This window comes from Chanodichthys erythropterus, chromosome 11 (genome assembly GCF_024489055.1).
Source record: "Chanodichthys erythropterus isolate Z2021 chromosome 11, ASM2448905v1, whole genome shotgun sequence".
In the NCBI taxonomy this organism is placed as follows: Eukaryota; Metazoa; Chordata; class Actinopteri; order Cypriniformes; family Xenocyprididae; genus Chanodichthys; species Chanodichthys erythropterus.
The window spans coordinates 17859658-17877498 of NC_090231.1; the positions used below are offsets into that span (position 1 = coordinate 17859658).

The 17841-nt window shown below is 35.9% G+C and overlaps 2 protein-coding genes across 7 annotated transcripts in view; one reads left to right on the top strand and one right to left on the bottom strand.

Annotated features, from left to right (window-relative positions):
• Positions 1-3028: 3028 nt before the first annotated feature.
• Positions 3029-17841, bottom strand: part of arap2 (ArfGAP with RhoGAP domain, ankyrin repeat and PH domain 2) — a 121662-nt gene continuing 106849 nt past the window's right edge. For 2 of the 6 annotated variants that reach the window (XR_010896503.1, XR_010896505.1), the window contains 6 exons: positions 15037-15119; positions 12805-12840; positions 12498-12561; positions 9443-9565; positions 8655-9157; positions 7779-7873 (listed from right to left, as the gene is read on the bottom strand). Coding sequence is in view for 2 of the 6 variants with exons in the window: in XM_067401886.1 (XP_067257987.1) it covers positions 8828-9157; positions 9443-9565; positions 12498-12561; positions 12805-12840; positions 15037-15119 (636 nt within the window). In the remaining 4 variants the exon portion in view is untranslated. Of the gene's footprint in view, positions 4943-7778; positions 7874-8542; positions 9158-9442; positions 9566-12285; positions 12410-12497; positions 12562-12804; positions 12841-15036; positions 15120-16099; positions 16170-17841 lie in introns of those variants that run through there. The other 4 variants (XR_010896501.1, XM_067401886.1, XM_067401887.1 and 1 more) reach the window with 4 other exon arrangements.
• Positions 6384-7391, top strand: LOC137031173 (uncharacterized). The gene is made up of 2 exons (XM_067401888.1): positions 6384-6720; positions 6844-7391. The coding sequence occupies exons 1-2, from the start codon at positions 6384-6386 to the stop codon at positions 7389-7391; spliced, it is 885 nt and encodes a 294-aa protein (XP_067257989.1).

The window sequence follows — 17841 nt, forward strand, 5'->3', positions numbered from 1 at the left end:
TTAGAGATACTGTGTTACATAGAGTCACAATTGGGAGATATAAAGTCAGAATTATAAGAAATGTCACAATTTTGAGATATAAAAGTTGCATTTGCCTTTATATTTTTTGAATACTCTGAATCAGAAATAAACTTCCATATATGTATTCTATGTGTACATGTGTAAAGAAAATCAATTAGGTTTTTAATAAGCATATTATAGTTCATTAATGCACTGCAGAAACACAGAAATAAGAGGTCAGGAAAAAGCGACATTGTAATGCCTCACCAGTTATTTAACACTCTAGCTACAAAAAGCACACTATCATTTATTTAATTAAGCTCTTAAGTCCATCATTTGAATAGTTTAACATTAATTGTCCCACAAGAGCCACTCGGTGCCTGCGGTGTCTCACTGTCCCACCTTTTCTATTTTGTTGTGGAAATTAAAAACCTAACTTGCTTTATTGACTGTTGTAATCTCCCTGGACTGCTCAGTGTTTACTGACTAATAGCATGAGGGGAAGGTTATGCATTAGTGATGAAATCTGGAAGCTTGGTGGATGGTTGCTTTTCAGTCTTAACAGTGAATAGTCTTTGTACTGATAAAATAAAAGCCTCAGAGAAATAACAGACTAAAGGGACATGCTGCATCTTTTATGAGCAAATGTTTGTGTCATATTAGCTTAATCTCTTTTTTAAATGGATTTTGAGGAGGTTACATAGGAGCTTTTTCCTGGCATTACTATTACTGTAGTTTGGCCAGTCCAAGAAAGTTAGTAGGATGAGTGTGAAGGCAAACATTTTCTACCAGTAACTTGCGTTATGTAATCAGAATCAAAGTAATGAGTAATGCCTGGTTAAATTGGTTTAGCCCGATTTTGCCACAATCTGCTTGACGTAGAGTGTCGTGGGGATTCGTAAATGAAATGGGCATCAGGACACAAGATTCGATCGTTTCAGCTCATGTAGTGTGTCATAGTGGACGACAACTGATGCCACGTTTGCGATGCTTCACGACATCACGACAGAAAGACTAGCCTGTTTTTCGGTTGATCACAGCAAGTTCCATCACACGTGTGATACTAGCCAATAGAAGCACAGAAGCACCTTCCTGCATGCTTTCAAACATACAGAAACCAAAGAGAGACAAAGTATCGTTCCTACTAGGTGAAATTTTTACAATGGAGTAAATGTTTGTGGAGCTAGCTATGGCAACAATTTGCAGCAAGTTACGTCTATGTTTCTTATCCACGACACAACAAGGTTCATGGGAGTCAAAGTAATGCATTTCTTTTACATTTATAACTACATCTAAGTTAGTTTTTAAAATAAACTAACGCAAGTCATTTTGTTTTCCCATTTTAGACCACGTGAATTTGCATTCCTTCAGCCTTAGGCTGATTCATTTCACTTTTGCTGCGAAAGGGTCTTTAAATTTGCTAAAAACAGAACTATTTTTGTTATTAAAAAAAACAACCGACAAACCCAGCCCAGGTGAGAAAAATTAACAGAAGAGTAATGTAACACTACTTTCCATAAAAAGCAACTAACACAATTAGTAACCTTTTTGGGGAGTAATGCATACTGTAATGCATTTCTTTTAAAGGTGCCCTAGAATTAAAAATGTAATTTATCTTGGCATAATAACAAGAGTTCAGTACATGGAAATGACATGCAGTGAGTTTCAAACTCCATTGTTTCCTAATCCTTATATAAACCTCATTTGTTTAAAAGACCTCCGAAGAACAGGCGAATCTCAACATAACACAAATTACGTAACAGTCGGGATGAACTCCCCCAATATTTGCATATGCCAGCCCATGATCAAGGCATTACACAAGGGCAGCCAGTATTAACGTCTGGATGTGCACAGCTGAATCATCAGACTAGGTAAGCAAGCAAGGAAAACAGCGAAAAATGGCAGATGGAGCGATAATAACTGACATGATCCATGATAACATGATATTTTTAGTGATATTTGTAAACTGTATTTCTAAATGTTTCGTTAGCATGTTGCTAATGTACTGTTAAATGTGGTTAAAGTTACCATCGGTTATTACTGTATTCACGGAGACAAGAGCCGTCGCTATTTTCATTATTAAACACTTGCAGTCTGTGTAATTCATAAACACAACTTCATTCTTTATAAAACTCTCCAACAGTGTAGCAGTAGCCGTTAGCCACGGAGGATAGCCTCAAATTCATTCAGAATCATATATAAACATCCAAATAAATATAATACTCACATAATCCGTCGCATGACGAACACTTTGTAAAGATCCATTTTAAGGGTTATATTAGCACTGTAAACTTTGTTTATGCACTGTTTAAGGCAAGCACTCCGTGAGCGGGGAGCATGAGCATTTAAAGGGGCCGCAACATGAATTGGCGCATTTCTAATTATGCCCCAAAATAGGCAGTTAAAAAAAAATTAATAAAAAAAAAACATCTATGAGGTATTTTGAGCTGAAATTTCACAGACACATTCAGGGGACACCTTAAGACTTATATTACATCTTGTAAAAAAACATTCGATGGCACCTTTAAAAGTAACTTTCCCCAAAACACTGTTTGCTACTAAAAGAACAGGACTATTAATGTCATCAATCAAATAAGCAATTTAAACATTTAATAAAACTTTCAGAAAATAGTAGCCAATATAATTGCCAGGTAACAGATGCAGCCCAACTAATTCATTCAAAACGCCTGGATTTCACCACTACACAGCGACCTTCCTTTGTGTGTCAAAGTCACGCATAATGTTTTCAATTATTTGAGGTTCTTCACTCCCAACACTCCTGCCATATGGTGACCTTCAGATGAGAGAAAAGCGACAGCATGTGCGTAACAGTAATGCTTAGGAGGGAAGCACAGCGAAAACAGGTGAGAACAAACACACACAAGCGCTTTGAGTGACAGGAGCACAGAAGCGACATGTTTCAATCAAAACCTTAACATGTGGCGATGCTCAAGGTGTCAGCATCTGACAGTCGTCATTTATAAAGACGGTAATTAATTCAAGCGTAAAAACTTTAATGAGGGAGATGGTGCAGGTGTGTCACTTACACCTCTGGATGATTACAGACAGTAAATCAGACAATACAACACATGGAATACAACCTGATTAACACTTTAATAACAGAAACACTCAAATCAAAATGGCAGCAGCATTCTCAAAATAGACCAAGAACAATTAAACGGTATATTTATACAGACATTGAGGAGTTCATAAAATGACTGAAAACAAGTAATTCAATACCTCTGATGCAACCTATCTATACAATATATTTACAGTACATACACTACAGTTCAAATGTTTGGGGTAAGAATTTCTTTTATTTATCAAGGATGCAATAAATGTATCAAAAGTTAAAGACTTTTATAAATGTTATAAAATATTTCTATTTAAAACAAATGCTGCTATTTTGAGCTTTCTATTCATTAAAGAACCTGGAAGAAAAAAATCTATCATGGTTTCCACAAAAATATTAAGCAGCACAACCATTTTAACATTGATAACCAGAAGTGTTTCCCGAGCACCAAATCAGCATATTAGAATGATTTCAGAGAGATCATGTGACACTGAAAACTGGAGTAATGATGCTGAAAATTCAGCTTTGTCATCAAAAAAACAGATTGCATTTGAAAATAAATTTAAACTGATATTATTTCAGAACATATTTCGGTCAAATACAGTAAATGCATTTGGTGAGCATTAGAGACTTCTTTCAAAATCATTAAATAATCTTATCAACCACAAACTTTTGAATGGTCGAGTATGAACCATTTAACTTTAACTATGTTTATTCACGTCATAGGACTTTAGCATATTACATGTTTTGACGACAAGCAGAGTGCATAATTACCATTTTAAAAACGACCATGAGATGCAGGCAGCTGTTAAGCGATTCATAATCTACATAAAATAAAATGTCAACTATAAATATTTAATATCAAACTGGGTGACAATATTCAATGTGTATGCTCATACTATTATGCATTATTCAACAACTTTGAAGGGTTTGGAATGGTGGGTAATTTTTGTATCCAACTATAAATGGGCACAAGATTCTCTTAAAAAAAACATGGTGAGACTGTAATGACTAATTCAGCTCACTTCTGAACAACCACTTTCATTACATGAAGGTTTGATAAGTTCTAAACAGATCAATGCAATTGGAGCATCATTGTCTGGTAGTGTCTTCAACCTTGGCTAGCATGAAAACAGAGGAATGTGAATGAGGGAAAACAGCAGGGATATTTTTGTATCCAACTGTGAAAAGACACACAATTCTCTTGAGACAAGAGACAAAAAACAAAACAAGCTTGGTAGATCTTGAACACAAGTACTGAAATTATCGAAATTTAACTAAAACTAAACTGATGCTTGGTACAAACTAAAAGATTTTTAAAATCTTATAAGATTTTCAAATTGTGGGAGACCACAAACATGAGGACAAAAAAATCCTAGATTAAACCGTTTTGCTCCTATAGTGTGTGGTGTGCCATAATGTGACAAAGACAGAACACAGAGTTTCAACCAGAGCCCCGAATGTGAACACAGGAAATCTCGCAAAATCTCTTGAGACTTCAGAATAAACATGGCGGATTATAGGCAGGAAGAAATTGCGATGGTAGTGTCTGGAATGATTTTGACAGAAAATTCACGGGAAAAAAAGAAAGGGTTTGGGTAAAGTTGTGAAGATGGCGGGGACATGGTCTTTACATTGTGCTTCACCATGACTGCGTTTGTTATGCTTCCGTCTTCTGTCAGCTCGCTTTCTGATTGGATATTGTTTAGTTTCACGTGATTATCTCCAGAGCGTGCACGCGTTTGCCCTCGGGGTTCCCCCCACACATCAGGATTTCCAATTCGCGATCGGGGTGGCTCAGACGTTCTTCCGAGCAGATTCTGTCACTCTTCACAAACCTCACACCACAGCAAAATCTGATAAGATAATCTGTTGGATCATCAAGAGAATTGCGACATTACCTAGGATTTTTAGAAGGGGAGAAATTGACCCCAAATCAGCCCGATTATCTGGTGGTGTATATCCAGCATAAGGTGAACTAAAATGACTTTACTTTACAATAAGGTTAAATTTCCGAATGCATTAGGTATCATGTACTAACAGTATAATATTTTACATAATTTATTCATCTAAATTAATGTTGATTTATAAACATACAATTGTTCATTGTTACTGTTTGATAATACACTAATGTTAAATATGTTAAAATATGTACAAATTAACATTAAAGGTTGGCAATTTTTTTATAAACACTTTTATACTGGTTGAAACTCTCTTCACATCCTGACAGCACTCAATAATAGAAGTGATCTAAATATTAAAACATGTACATATGTCTTCTGTGGAAGTCTCAGGACCAAAAAAAAAAAAAAAAAAAAGTCAGTTTTTGGAGGGGTGGAATTTAAGTGGACTAAATGGAGAAGTCTGTCTTACATTACCAGAGAGAAGATTTAAATTACTTACTTAAATTATTTATCAGAATATCAAGTTCAAGTACGAGGTCAAAAGAAAAGAAACGTGCTTTGATGAATTGTTCAAAAGGGTACATTTTCATGTCATGCTGACAAACTAATTCTAATAAATTTAACCTTTTTGCAAAAAATGACCATTCCTCACATCTCAGAACAAGCTTTCACAATATAGGTAAAAAAATAGTGAGGTAAAAAAAAAAAACGCACTCTGATGACGGAAGTGATGTCTCACACTTTGTTTCAATGAGTGTGAGACATCACTTCCATTGTCAGAGCGTGATCAGACCTTTACTAAACGGATGCTGAATGCAGTTGGACATTGTGGTGTTTTAGAGGAAAAAAATGATATAAATACTGTTCGGTTTCTCGCACAAATCGATCATTTCATGTCTTAGGACATCAATGCGTCGACACGAGCCACAGGGTTTAATTTGGATTTGTCTATGCATTTTTTTTACTCTTAAAGATGGAGTTCCCATTGACACGCATTATAAGGCTGACTGACCGCAACGGTTGGAGTTAAAAATCATCAATCATTTGTGTTCTACTGAATAAACAAAGTCACCTACATCTTGGATGCACTGGGGTAAGCAGATAAACATCAAGTTTTCATTTTTGGGTGAACTATCCCTTTAAATTTGAACTTACTTTGTTAAAAATGTATATGTTCAATATAGTATACAGGGAGTGCAGAATTATTAGGCAAATGAGTATTTTGACCACATCATCCTCGTTATGCATGTTGTCTTACTCCAAGCTGTATAGGCTGGAAAGCCTACTACCAATTAAGCATATTAGGTGATGTGCATCTCTGTAATGAGAAGGGGTGTGGTCTAATGACATCAACACCCTATATCAGGTGTGCATAATTATTAGGCAATTTCCTTTCCTTTGGCAAAATGGGTCAAAAGAAGGACTTGACAGGCTCAGAAAAGTCAAAAATAATGAGATATATTGCAGAGGGATGCAGCAGTCTTAAAATAGCCAAGCTTCTGAAGCGTGATCATCGAACAATCAAGCGTTTCATTCAAAATAGTCAACAGGGTCGCAAGAAGCGTGTGGAAAAACCAAGGCGCAAAATAACTGCCCGTGAACTGAGAAAAGTCAAGCGTGCAGCTGCCAAGATGCCACTTGCCACCAGTTTGGCCATATTTCAGAGCTGCAACATCACTGGAGTGCCCAAAAGCACAAGGTGTGCAATACTCAGAGACATGGCCAAGGTAAGAAAGGCAGAAAGTCGACCACCACTGAACAAGACACACAAGCTGAAACGTCAAGACTGGGCCAAGAAATATCTCAAGACTGATTTTTCTAAGGTTTTATGGACTGATGAAATGAGAGTGAGTCTTGATGGGCCAGATGGATGGGCCCGTGGCTGGATTGGTAAAGGGCAGAGAGCTCCAGTCCGACTCAGACGCCAGCAAGGTGGAGGTGGAGTACTGGTTTGGGCTGGTATCATCAAAGATGAGCTTGTGGGGCCTTTTCGGGTTGAGGATGGAGTCAAGCTCAACTCCCAGTCCTACTGCCAGTTTCTGGAAGACACCTTCTTCAAGCAGTGGTACAGGAAGAAGTCTGTATCCTTCAAGAAAAACATGATTTTCATGCAGGTCAATGCTCCATCACACGCGTCCAAGTACTCCACAGCGTGGCTGGCAAGAAAGGGTATAAAAGAAGAAAATCTAATGATATGGCCTCCTTGTTCACCTGATCTGAACCCCATTGAGAACCTGTGGTCCATCATCAAATGTGCGATTTACAAGGAGGGAAAACCGTACACCTCTCTGAACAGTGTCTGGGAGGCTGTGGTTGCTGCTGCACGCAATGTTGATGGTGAACAGATCAAAACACTGACAGAATCCATGGATACAAGTGTCCTTGTAAAGAAAGGTGGCTATATTGGTCACTGATTTGTTTTTGTTTGGTTTTTGAATGTCAGAAATGTATATTTGTGAATGTTGAGATGTTATATTGGTTTCACTGGTAAAAATAAATAATTGAAATGGGTATAAATTAGTTTTTTGTTAAGTTGCCTAATAATTATGCACAGTAATAGTCACCTGCACACACAGATATCCCCCTAAAATAGCTAAAACTAAAAACTACTTCCAAAAATATTCAGCTTTGATATTAATGAGTTTTTTGTGTTCATTGAGAACATGGTTGTTGTTCAATAATAAAATGAATCCTCAAAAATACAACTTGCCTAATAATTCTGCACTCCCTGTAAATATAGCTAGTTTGAATGAAATTCGGATGTAATACATCCACCATGTTGTTACTGTCACGTGATTTACCAGTGTCGGTTGCGTTGCTTCACTGCCATTCATAAATCTTCTCCCATGGCCTCATGGGATAGTAAAGTGTCCATCAAATGCGTAGTTCAGAGTTTCTGTGGAAGTAGTAGGTCATCCAGGAACTTTTCACTTACTGTTTTTCTAATACTATGTAGTCAGACATACTATTCTGTTGGCATACTGTTCTTTTGCATATTCTATAGTAGAGAAGTATACGATTTCGGACACTACTAGACAATGATGCTCCAGTATTATCTAAAATCTCCATCGCTATGATGGAGATTTTAGATAATACTGGAGCATCATTGTCTAGTAGTGTCTTTTTCAACGTCAGCTGGAAAAAAAACAGATATGAGAATGAAGGAGGAAATGCATGTTACCTCACTCTAAAAAATGCTGGGTTAAAAACAACCCAAGTTGGGTTGAAAATGGACAAACCCAGCGATTGGGTTGTTTTAACCCAACTGTTGGGTTAAATGTTTGCCCAACCTGCTGGGTAGTTTTATTTAACCCAACTATTGTTTGAAAATGACTATATGGCTGACTTAAAATGAATCTAAAATGTTCATTTATTAAACATATTAATAAATGTTAATTTTCAAGATATTCTGGGTTCATTTTAAGTAAGCAATACTGTAATTTTTATACAATAGTTGAGTTAAGTAAAACTACCCAGCAGGTTGGGCAAACATTTAACCCAACTGCTGGGTTTGTCCATTTTCAACCCAACTTGGGTTGTTTTTAACCCAGCATTTTTTAGAGTGCATGCAAAGGACTCACATTGTTCTAAATTAAAGGAATATGACTTAATGTGACATGTGGAGAGCAGTTGTAGTTATGCACAAAAAAGGTCATTGCATCCAATGTTTCACTCACCAGTTTCTTCAAATATTTACTATAATTCCTCTCCCTGTCCGTCTATGTTAAATACTTGATCCAAAAAGTCCAACTTCCTTACTGAGAGGCATCTGTGCTTGGATTGGTCTGTTTTTATTTTTCTCATGCACAATGGAAGTGCAATGGACAAGACACCTGTCTTTCTGTCTCTTCTAATTGTCTTTGTTCAGAGAACGTCCTGTTTTGTTGAGAACAGTACTTAGTTCATTAATGAGGTTTTGAGGCAACTGCACACCTCTGCTGGGCAACACGGCTTTCCTCTGTGATAGCTGGGTGAGAGCACTGGGGTCTTGTTGAAGTGATGTTCTTCGCTGAGACTGGAGTGTGTTATCAATCACCATTTCAGGCCTGGAGAGACATGGAGTTTCCTCACCGCTTGCCAATTTATTCATTGAATCTGATTGTTTGCCCTCATCTGTGGTCATTTGATTTTGTGTATTTGAGTCTTCTATACTTGTAGTGAGGACCGACTTCCCTTTAGCCTGCAGAAGAGGGAAAAAATACATGGATATTCATGGCTATATGAGTCAAAAGCTGTTTTGTATGCAGGGAATAGACTTGAGGCCCAATTCCAACAACCATTTTGTGGACAAGACGATATGGATATGGTTTAATTGTCAACAAATATGGAGATCAGGTCCAATTACTAACTGTGCTGGCCTTTAGAGGTGTTCACTGAAGCAAGAATTCATTAAGCAACATTAAATTAAAAGGTTTGTTAAGTATTTATGACATTTATGTGAGTGTAAAGCAGGTTTAATGCTGACCTCTCTCTGGTGTTTGGATGTTGTGGTCTGTGCAGGGCTGTGTGTGGATGTTCTCCTTCTGCTCAGGTTATAAGGTAACGACGCACTCTGCTTTAGGTCTTTAGGCCATAAGTCACCTTCATGCTGCAAGCACATTTAGGTTTATGCATTTGGCAGATACTTTCATCCAAATCAATATTACATTCAAGGATCATATTTTATCAGTTTATGCAGGAATCGACCTGATGGTTTTGGTTCAATGCTAGCGTAATGCTTTACAGTTTGAGCTAAAAGGAATAGAAAGAGCAATTTCCAGCCAATGGACCCTTTTCACATTTCCGAGGTTCTCAGAAGTGGAAGTCATCATAATTGGGTCAACCTGAATGGCAGCAAATATAATTTTCGTTTTCCAATTTGCTTCAACAACAAAGGGAAAAAAAATCCATGATAGTGTTTCCACGACTTTCCAAAAGAGAGACAAAATATTGAGAGATAGATTACAGCAGTCAAGAATGATGAGAAATCTGCCATCACTCCCTCAGCCTTTGTATTAGAAACATACATGCAGCAGTGTTCTTTTTTTTTTCTTTTTTTGTAATTTACTGCCGAGGTACAGTAATATAACACGAAGTGTGGCATAGTACTGCCTTCCAACTTATAGAAATTACTTTAGGATTTTATTCATTTTCATGACATTTCTAGGCCTGGAAATCCGGGTTTTACCTGATATTTTGATATTTGCCATGACAGTGGAAACTTAGGTGAAAAAAAGTTGCAGACAGAAAATGTATACCTTACTTTTAAGCTTTAAAATCTTAGGCAAGCAAAAGACTTAAAACTTCCATATATTCTCAAGCAGCTCTAACTAACACTAACTTTCTGACCTTAATGATGTAGGAACAAATGTGCTGGAACATTCTGGATCTATTCCTGAGCTGAACACTCGCTAAGACAGCTCATACTTTCCACGGTGACTTTATGGCCTTTGAGTTGTTCTTCACGTCTACACCCTCATTTTAGCAGCAGAAGGTCTCATCTGCCTGTTCCTTTACCTACCCAGCACTGCTCTCCAGTTTCTATGGAAACCACGCCAAGCAGAATACTGGGTGAAATGGAAGCAGCGAGAGGTTACAAGAGTCTCAGAGCACAGAGTATCAATTAATCTACCTGCATGGACTCCACAACCACTTTTGGCGCATGTAATAATGAGACAAAACAATATGTACACTGAATTATGGTACATGCCCTCCACTCCTCGTTTACTCTACCGCTTGGGAAATAAACCTCTCTGCGCCCCACCTCTCCAGAATAGGGGGAAGAAAAATTAAGAACTGAAGTGCTTTATTTTTCTTCCTCGTATCAGTTCAAAACCACAAAAGCAAGAATAAACCTCGACAATGAAAATAGTGAACCTGTAGGAAGTAGATAAGGATGAGGCATTAGGACTGAAGAGAGGGGCAGGAAAAATCTGAGAGGGTTAGTGGATTGGAGGAGAGATCTAAACAATGGCTAAATCATCTACTCCTTCTCTGCCATCTCTTGCCTTTGGTTTAAGTTATTAATACTGAATCAGCTGAGTCAGGCCCTCTGCGTGTAGCAGTGCCCAGCTTGTCTAAAGAAGAGTCTGCTGGAACCAGTGTTATTGTGGCAGTCTGCATGACCTTATTTCAGCTAAAAGACCTTTCCGGATAATGTGATTTATACTCATGGAGGACGACCTTGAAAACATTCCCCTCAATTCTTAGGGCTAGTTTTCTAACTTTCTCTGGAAAAAGGAAATGCAGCATTATAAAAAGTGAGTGTGGGATATCATGGACCTTATGAAATAAGTACACACCATACTAAAATAAGTACCAATTACAGAAATATTATACTTATTACTTAAGTGCAAAATAGTGTAATGTTTCTGGACACTTAACTGTGTGTTAAGTGAAATTATATGAAAATGGATTATAGTTTAAATTTATATTAAACGCAATTAGCTGATCTTTTTATTTATTTATTTATTTTTATTCTCTTATGTACATCTTTATATTACTTCTATTGTTTCTATTGGTTTTACATCCAAATCCACTGGCATTCATGGAAAACTAAATAGACTGTATTGCAATTTCTATTGAAACATGTCTGTATTGTATTCAAATATATTTGTCATGACACGTTTGTAATGATGAAGTTGCAATTTAGTACATTTTAAATATAGTAACTTTAAATGTAATACTGAACAACACATTACAGTTTAAATTATAATCAAGTATTTCACATTTGGTTTATAATGTTACTCATCAAAAAAGTGTACTGTTTAAAGCACAACAAAAAGATTATTAAAACAAAGATTTAAAATGTATTTTAGTGCACTTACTTTTAAAAACCTTAAGAAACAGTCATAAATCATTCTCTCATTAAAGGGATAGTTTACCCAAATTATAAATTCTGTCATCATTTACTCACTGTTTGGTTACCGACATTCTTCAAAATATCCTCTTTTGTGTTCAGCTTAAGAAATAAATTCATACAGGTTTGGAACAAATTGAGGGTGAGAAATTTTTGTCTGAACTATTAATTTAAATACACTTAAGTGGCCTTTTATTTCATTACCATTTTATTAACTGCAAGTACAGTTTATAAATTATATATATATATATATATATATATATATATATATATATATATATATAAATAAAAAAAATAACAGGACAATCTCAAACTTTCAAAAAATTAAGAATTAATTAAGAATTAAGCACACTTTTCCACTAGGGTGTATAGGGATGGTACCAGATGGTAATACCATGTTTGCCATATTCATGTGCCATAGTATTTACAAGGCACTCCAAGGTGCTTTACAGAATACCTTCTATGTCAAAAAAAAAAAAAAGAAAAAAAAAAAAAAATGATGGTGATATCATGGTACTTTATGAAGGGAACTGATGAAGTGCCTCATTTTTGGTTGCTGAAGTGAAGCCTTTCCAGATGTGGAACAGTACACATCTAAAAATTGCATTACAAAACCTCTTAACATGCCCATTTCTAACAATGTTAACTGCACATTATCAGCACTTAAATGAAGAAAGCTCACCTTCACTCTGATAATGGAGGTGACCCAGTCCTGCTGAGAATCATTCCCTTTACAGCAGAAATACCTTTTTCAGGGAGGATGAAAATGCATATAGTCAGAACACTGAAGCAATCAAGTGTCCTATTTGAAATTCTGTCATGCAGTTCTGTACTTCAAGTACTAAGCTGTAGAAAACCTTAGTACGTTTTTAGGATGATTTATTAAAAAAGGCACATATTATTCAGTTCCATCCAAATGTTTTTTCCTAAAAACAGTGCTGAAGCATATGATTGAATGTGCAATTAGGAACAGAGTTAATTGCACTTACCACTGCTGCTTTTCAGTATAAACAGTAAATCCCCAACTGTTGAAAATTTGTCAGAAAAACAACAAAAATTCTTGCATTAGTTTCACAGCATTTCATTCAGGTTCTCCACATCAACTATATTCAGCTTTTCCTAATGGTGCCACCATCTGACCCCTTGAGAACCTCTAAAGTGCTAAGATACCATTAAATTCAGCTTAACTTTAGCAGCCAGCAGACAAGCACTATAGAAAAGATGACCTATTTTGCTTGTGTAAGAGATTTATATCAAATGGCACATGCCCTGTTATACTTTACACTTTTACAGATGTAACTTTTTTGCTGACCTATTTCTCATTAATATATTTAATTCATGGTTCATGGTCGAAATGGTCAAAATGAAATATTTTCAGACCTCACACAGCATTTTGGTGATTGTGGCTGAAAACAAACAGCTGTTATTTCCACAAAACTGGTCACATAATGAGCATAATGTGTTTCTTCTGGCACTTTGTCCCTAGTGCTGTTTGAATAATAATAAAAAAATACTTTATTTTCTTTTTGCTACTTTTCAAATGTATTTTTTTTAAACTGATTATATCAAGAAAGAATGAAATAACCAAACCATATTAATATTTATTATGTGCAAATGATTTATATAAATTATTACTTCTGTCTTGACATCATTTCCACCAAAATAAGCACTTCTACTTCTATTACAAATTTCAGTTTGTGTACCTGTGTACCAATGAGACAATAATGTCTGTGAAGAGCTTGCTTGAGATATATTATGAAACAGAATATTTGATAAGAAAATAAAGAAAACAAAAATCAGGGAAAATATCACAGCTGATGTGCATATTGAATGTTATTTAGTTTCCAATCAAGCTGTACAGTAATTGTGCCATAAGTGTGAAAATATTACCCAAATGTGTGTATAAAAAATCCAGTGTCTTTACCATGAATTAATAGTCTTTACCATGAATTAAGAATTTCTGGGAGTGTAATCTTAGGTTATCTTGGGTTTTTTACCTGAATGAACAAATGACGTAAGAGTGCAAAAATGTCTTATAATGCTCTGTCTAAATTAAAATCTACATTTAGATACATTTTAAAATGGCATTTTCATTTCAAAATGCTCCCTTTCCATAATAGTGTTTTCCAAAAGTTGCTCATCCACAATGTAACATCTGAACATTCGTAAACTACCTTATTGCAATGTAACAAAAGCTTGTGATGACACCAAGAGACCAGACATAATAAAGTTCTCACACTATCCTTCTGGCACGATCATTTCATTAGCAAAATATCCCATGTTTTCAAAAATCTTTGTTCACAAAAACGCTGTCTCAATGTGGATGGAAAGCCAAATTGGAAAGAAAAAGCATTTTCAAGCAAAAACATATTAGTGTGGAAAAGGCCAAAAATAAGTCCACAAGAACAAAAGTGCCTATAGTTGAAGAAAGATAAAAGAAAGATGGAAAAAAAGCAAAAGACTTTGCATGCCGATACCTCAACGTAACATTGAAAAAATAACATGGGAGAAAAGATTGGAAGTCAATTGGGGTAAAATGCTATTGTAAGAATCATGCCATGGATACATTCACAAGGAAAATTATAAATAAATGATCATTAGCAAAAAAGACTTCAGCGCACTCATAAATTACACAACCGCCATAAATTACAAAAACACAACATTACTGAAATGAAACAAATCCACAGTTAACAATTTTCCCAGCAGGAGAGAGAAAAACATAGTACAGTGTATTTGCTAAATTACGGTTAATGAATTTTGTAATTGTGAGATATAAATTTTCTTTCAGATTGACTGTGATAGTCTTGTTTCTGAGGGGGCATTTGGCACTAAACCAAGCTGCTCTGCCTGTTTGGCACAAAAGATAAAGACTGAACTAAGAACTCATTTGAACTCGAACCTAGAGTTAATGTAAGAACATTTATGAATCCATCTTAATTACACGTTTAGGATTATTAATACATCTCGTCTTTCAATGCGGCCACACTAATATTGAATAATTTGTTTCATAAAATTGTTAGTGTGCTCTACGTGCTCCGGATTTAAAATAAGGATTATAAAGAGGGTTTGGAGAAATTGTTACAAAAGGCACCAGTTTGTTAATGAACTTGAGCAAGATGCAATTAGGTAACACTTTTGCTAAATGTAAAAAGAGAATAACTGCTTTAATTATTTTATTTATTTTGTGGTATAGCGCTAGATAAATACTTAAGACCATTTACCTGCTTGTTGGTTTCAACTTCCTTCGTAGCCCTAAGTAACATTTAACAGACTTTATTGAAGCCTCTCTTTCTGGCTTGGTACTCTGTGGAAAAAATGACACGTTTCAAAATCAACACAGTGCATTTATTTAAAATAATGCTGTATCTACAAATATTTTGCAGTATATGCAACCTAGCTCATTTTAATGCTACTTTATTGCATGGATTACACTTTATGCCAAGTTAACACTACAGGATTTTAAGCCCGATTTGCATGTTAATGAGTTCACCGTCAGGTCTGGCTGTGATCGGGGGAAAATCAGCTCGCCAATCTTTATGTGTGAACCACTCAACGACGCATCAAAGACGATCGCTGAGGCCTCGCCAACGCCTCACCGATGCCACACAAATATCAAGCATATCAAATATTAGGAGCTGTCGGCCGACTCGACATCCTGTGGTGTCACGTGTCGTGATGAGCTACAGCCAATGAGAGCAATAAGCGCCAATCCCGAGCACCCATGGAAAAACACGAGATATTCTCCATTCATTTTAACCAATAATAAAGAAAAACAATTACAGCTTTCAGACACAACTTTCTTCTCATTATTAATAGTTCATTTGAGGCCGTTTCTATGTCGTTATTTTAATGACAGTTGACAAGGGTGCATTATTGAAATGCAAGAACGCATCCATGTAACGAATCTCTCAGCTCGCAGGTGGATTTCTTTCACTTTAGCACAATACTGGACGCCTGCTTGTAAATATACAGTAGTCTCAAGGCTCTGCCCTTGCTCAGATTTTACGTGTGCGTGCTCACTATAATTGAAAAAGCTTTCAACCACCAGACTTTCATGATTGACTGATGAAGTAACAGTAAAGCCTACCTTTAAATTCACCTTTGTTTCATGAGATAGCATTTGAGCGGATTTTAATCATTCAGTTCTCTAGTTACTTTATTATTGTAAATAAGTATTTAATGGATTCATTTATTTCGTGAACTGATACTGATCATCAGATATCAGGGTGAGCATGACTCCCTATAACACCAGACCTGCCAACCATGGAAACATTTTTTGAGTACCAGTGTGACAGGATGGGAGTGTGTGTGCTCTCTCTCTCTCTGAAGTGCGTGCAATCAGATCTCCTTGCACCTGAATAGTCAAATACATGCACACAGATGTCAAATACAGTCTGTTATGGCTTAAGTGGATGTAAACAATAACTGGATATGTGTCAGTATATTACGTACATGCATTCAGCAGCCCAATTCAATATCTGTCTGTTATTAATGTTAATCAAACAACAAAAGATGTTAAATAAATGTTAAATAATAGGCTATTTAATTTACTATTGTATTTGTAATTTGCTTCTTTGTTCTTTTTTTATATAGCCTAACAAAAATAACGTATACAATAATAAAATATATCATATTATGGTCATATTACCCACTCCTTGCCCACCCGTACATACCAGCTGATTTTGATGGTCAGTCTGCATTTGAAAGTTTGAATGGGTTTTAATCAAGTAAAATGACTCAAGTAATTAAGTAATTTTAGCATGCCAAAGTCAACTTAAATCATATAAAATGTAATTTCACAACAAATTGTGGCCAGTGAAAATGCTTTGGAACTTTGGAAAACCACTAGCCACAGTGACTGGTGAACGAAAAAGTTAATGTCAAGCCCTGCTCACCCTCATGTCGTTCCAAACCCGTATGACTTTCATTCATCTTCAGAACTCAAATAAAGATCTTTTTGATGAAATATGAGAGTTTTCTGTCCCTCCATAGTTAGCTATGCAACTGAAACTTAGAAGCTTTTAAAAGTTTATAAAGATATCATAGAACTAATCCATATGAATTGAATGGTTTAATCCAATTTTTTTAAGAGACTCGATCGCTTTATATGATGAACAGATTTAATTTAGGCTTTTATTCACCTATAAACATTGATCAGCAAACATAAATAAAAGCTCAACCGAAACTGCATGATGCACAAGAACAAACCTCTTCCAGAAGATCAAACGTGCTGCATAACACACGAGAACGAACCTCATTGGTTCTCGCACGTCATGCAAACCTGCTTGAGCTTCCGTTCACCACAACTGATGTGTGAGTTGATGAATGCTTATAAGTAAATAAAAGCCTTATTTCAATCTGCGAATATAAGCGAAAATTTGGACTAAACCACTCAATTCATATGGATTAGTTTTACAATCTCTTTGTGAACTTTTTGAAGCATCATAGTGGTAGTCATGTAGCTGTCTATGGAGGAGCAGAGAACTCTCAGATTTCATCAAAAAGATCTTAATTTGTGTTCCGAAGATGAATAAAAGTCTTACAGGTTTGGAATGCCATGAAGGTAATTAATGACAGAATTTTCATTTTTGGGTGAACTAACCCTTTAAAATGCTACCTAATAATGCTATATATCTATTAGAAATCTTTCCAAACTTACTAAAAACTGATGCACATACTGTATGCAGAAAAGTAGAGTGAAAAAAAAAAAAAAAAATGCTTTATTTCCCCCAGCTCATTCACTTGAATCAAAAGGGGGGAAAAAACAGCAATTTCCTGTTTACAGCTGTTTGGAGCCCAAGGGCATTGTGTAAACTACATGTGCCGACAACACTGTTGTTGTTGCCTGGAAGGGATGTACTTCGTACGTAATGCACTGCAAAACACGAGCGGCATATGCGAACACATCAATGGCGGCAAAACGAGATCTAACAGAGGATCCTAACTTACAAAAAATGCATGAAACAAAAAACAAAGGCATCAGAATATCAATTAAATTTCTGCTTCACAGCCAATTCCCACCTTCT

Excerpts from the sequence above, each read along its gene's own strand:
- LOC137031173 (XM_067401888.1), top strand. The coding sequence starts at position 6,384 with ATGGGTCAAAAGAAGGACTTGACAGGCTCAGAAAAGTCAAAAATAATG. Across the intron at positions 6,721-6,843 it reads CAAGGTAAGAAAGGCAGAAA|ATGGATGGGCCCGTGGCTGG; the intron begins GTCGACCACCAC and ends TTGATGGGCCAG.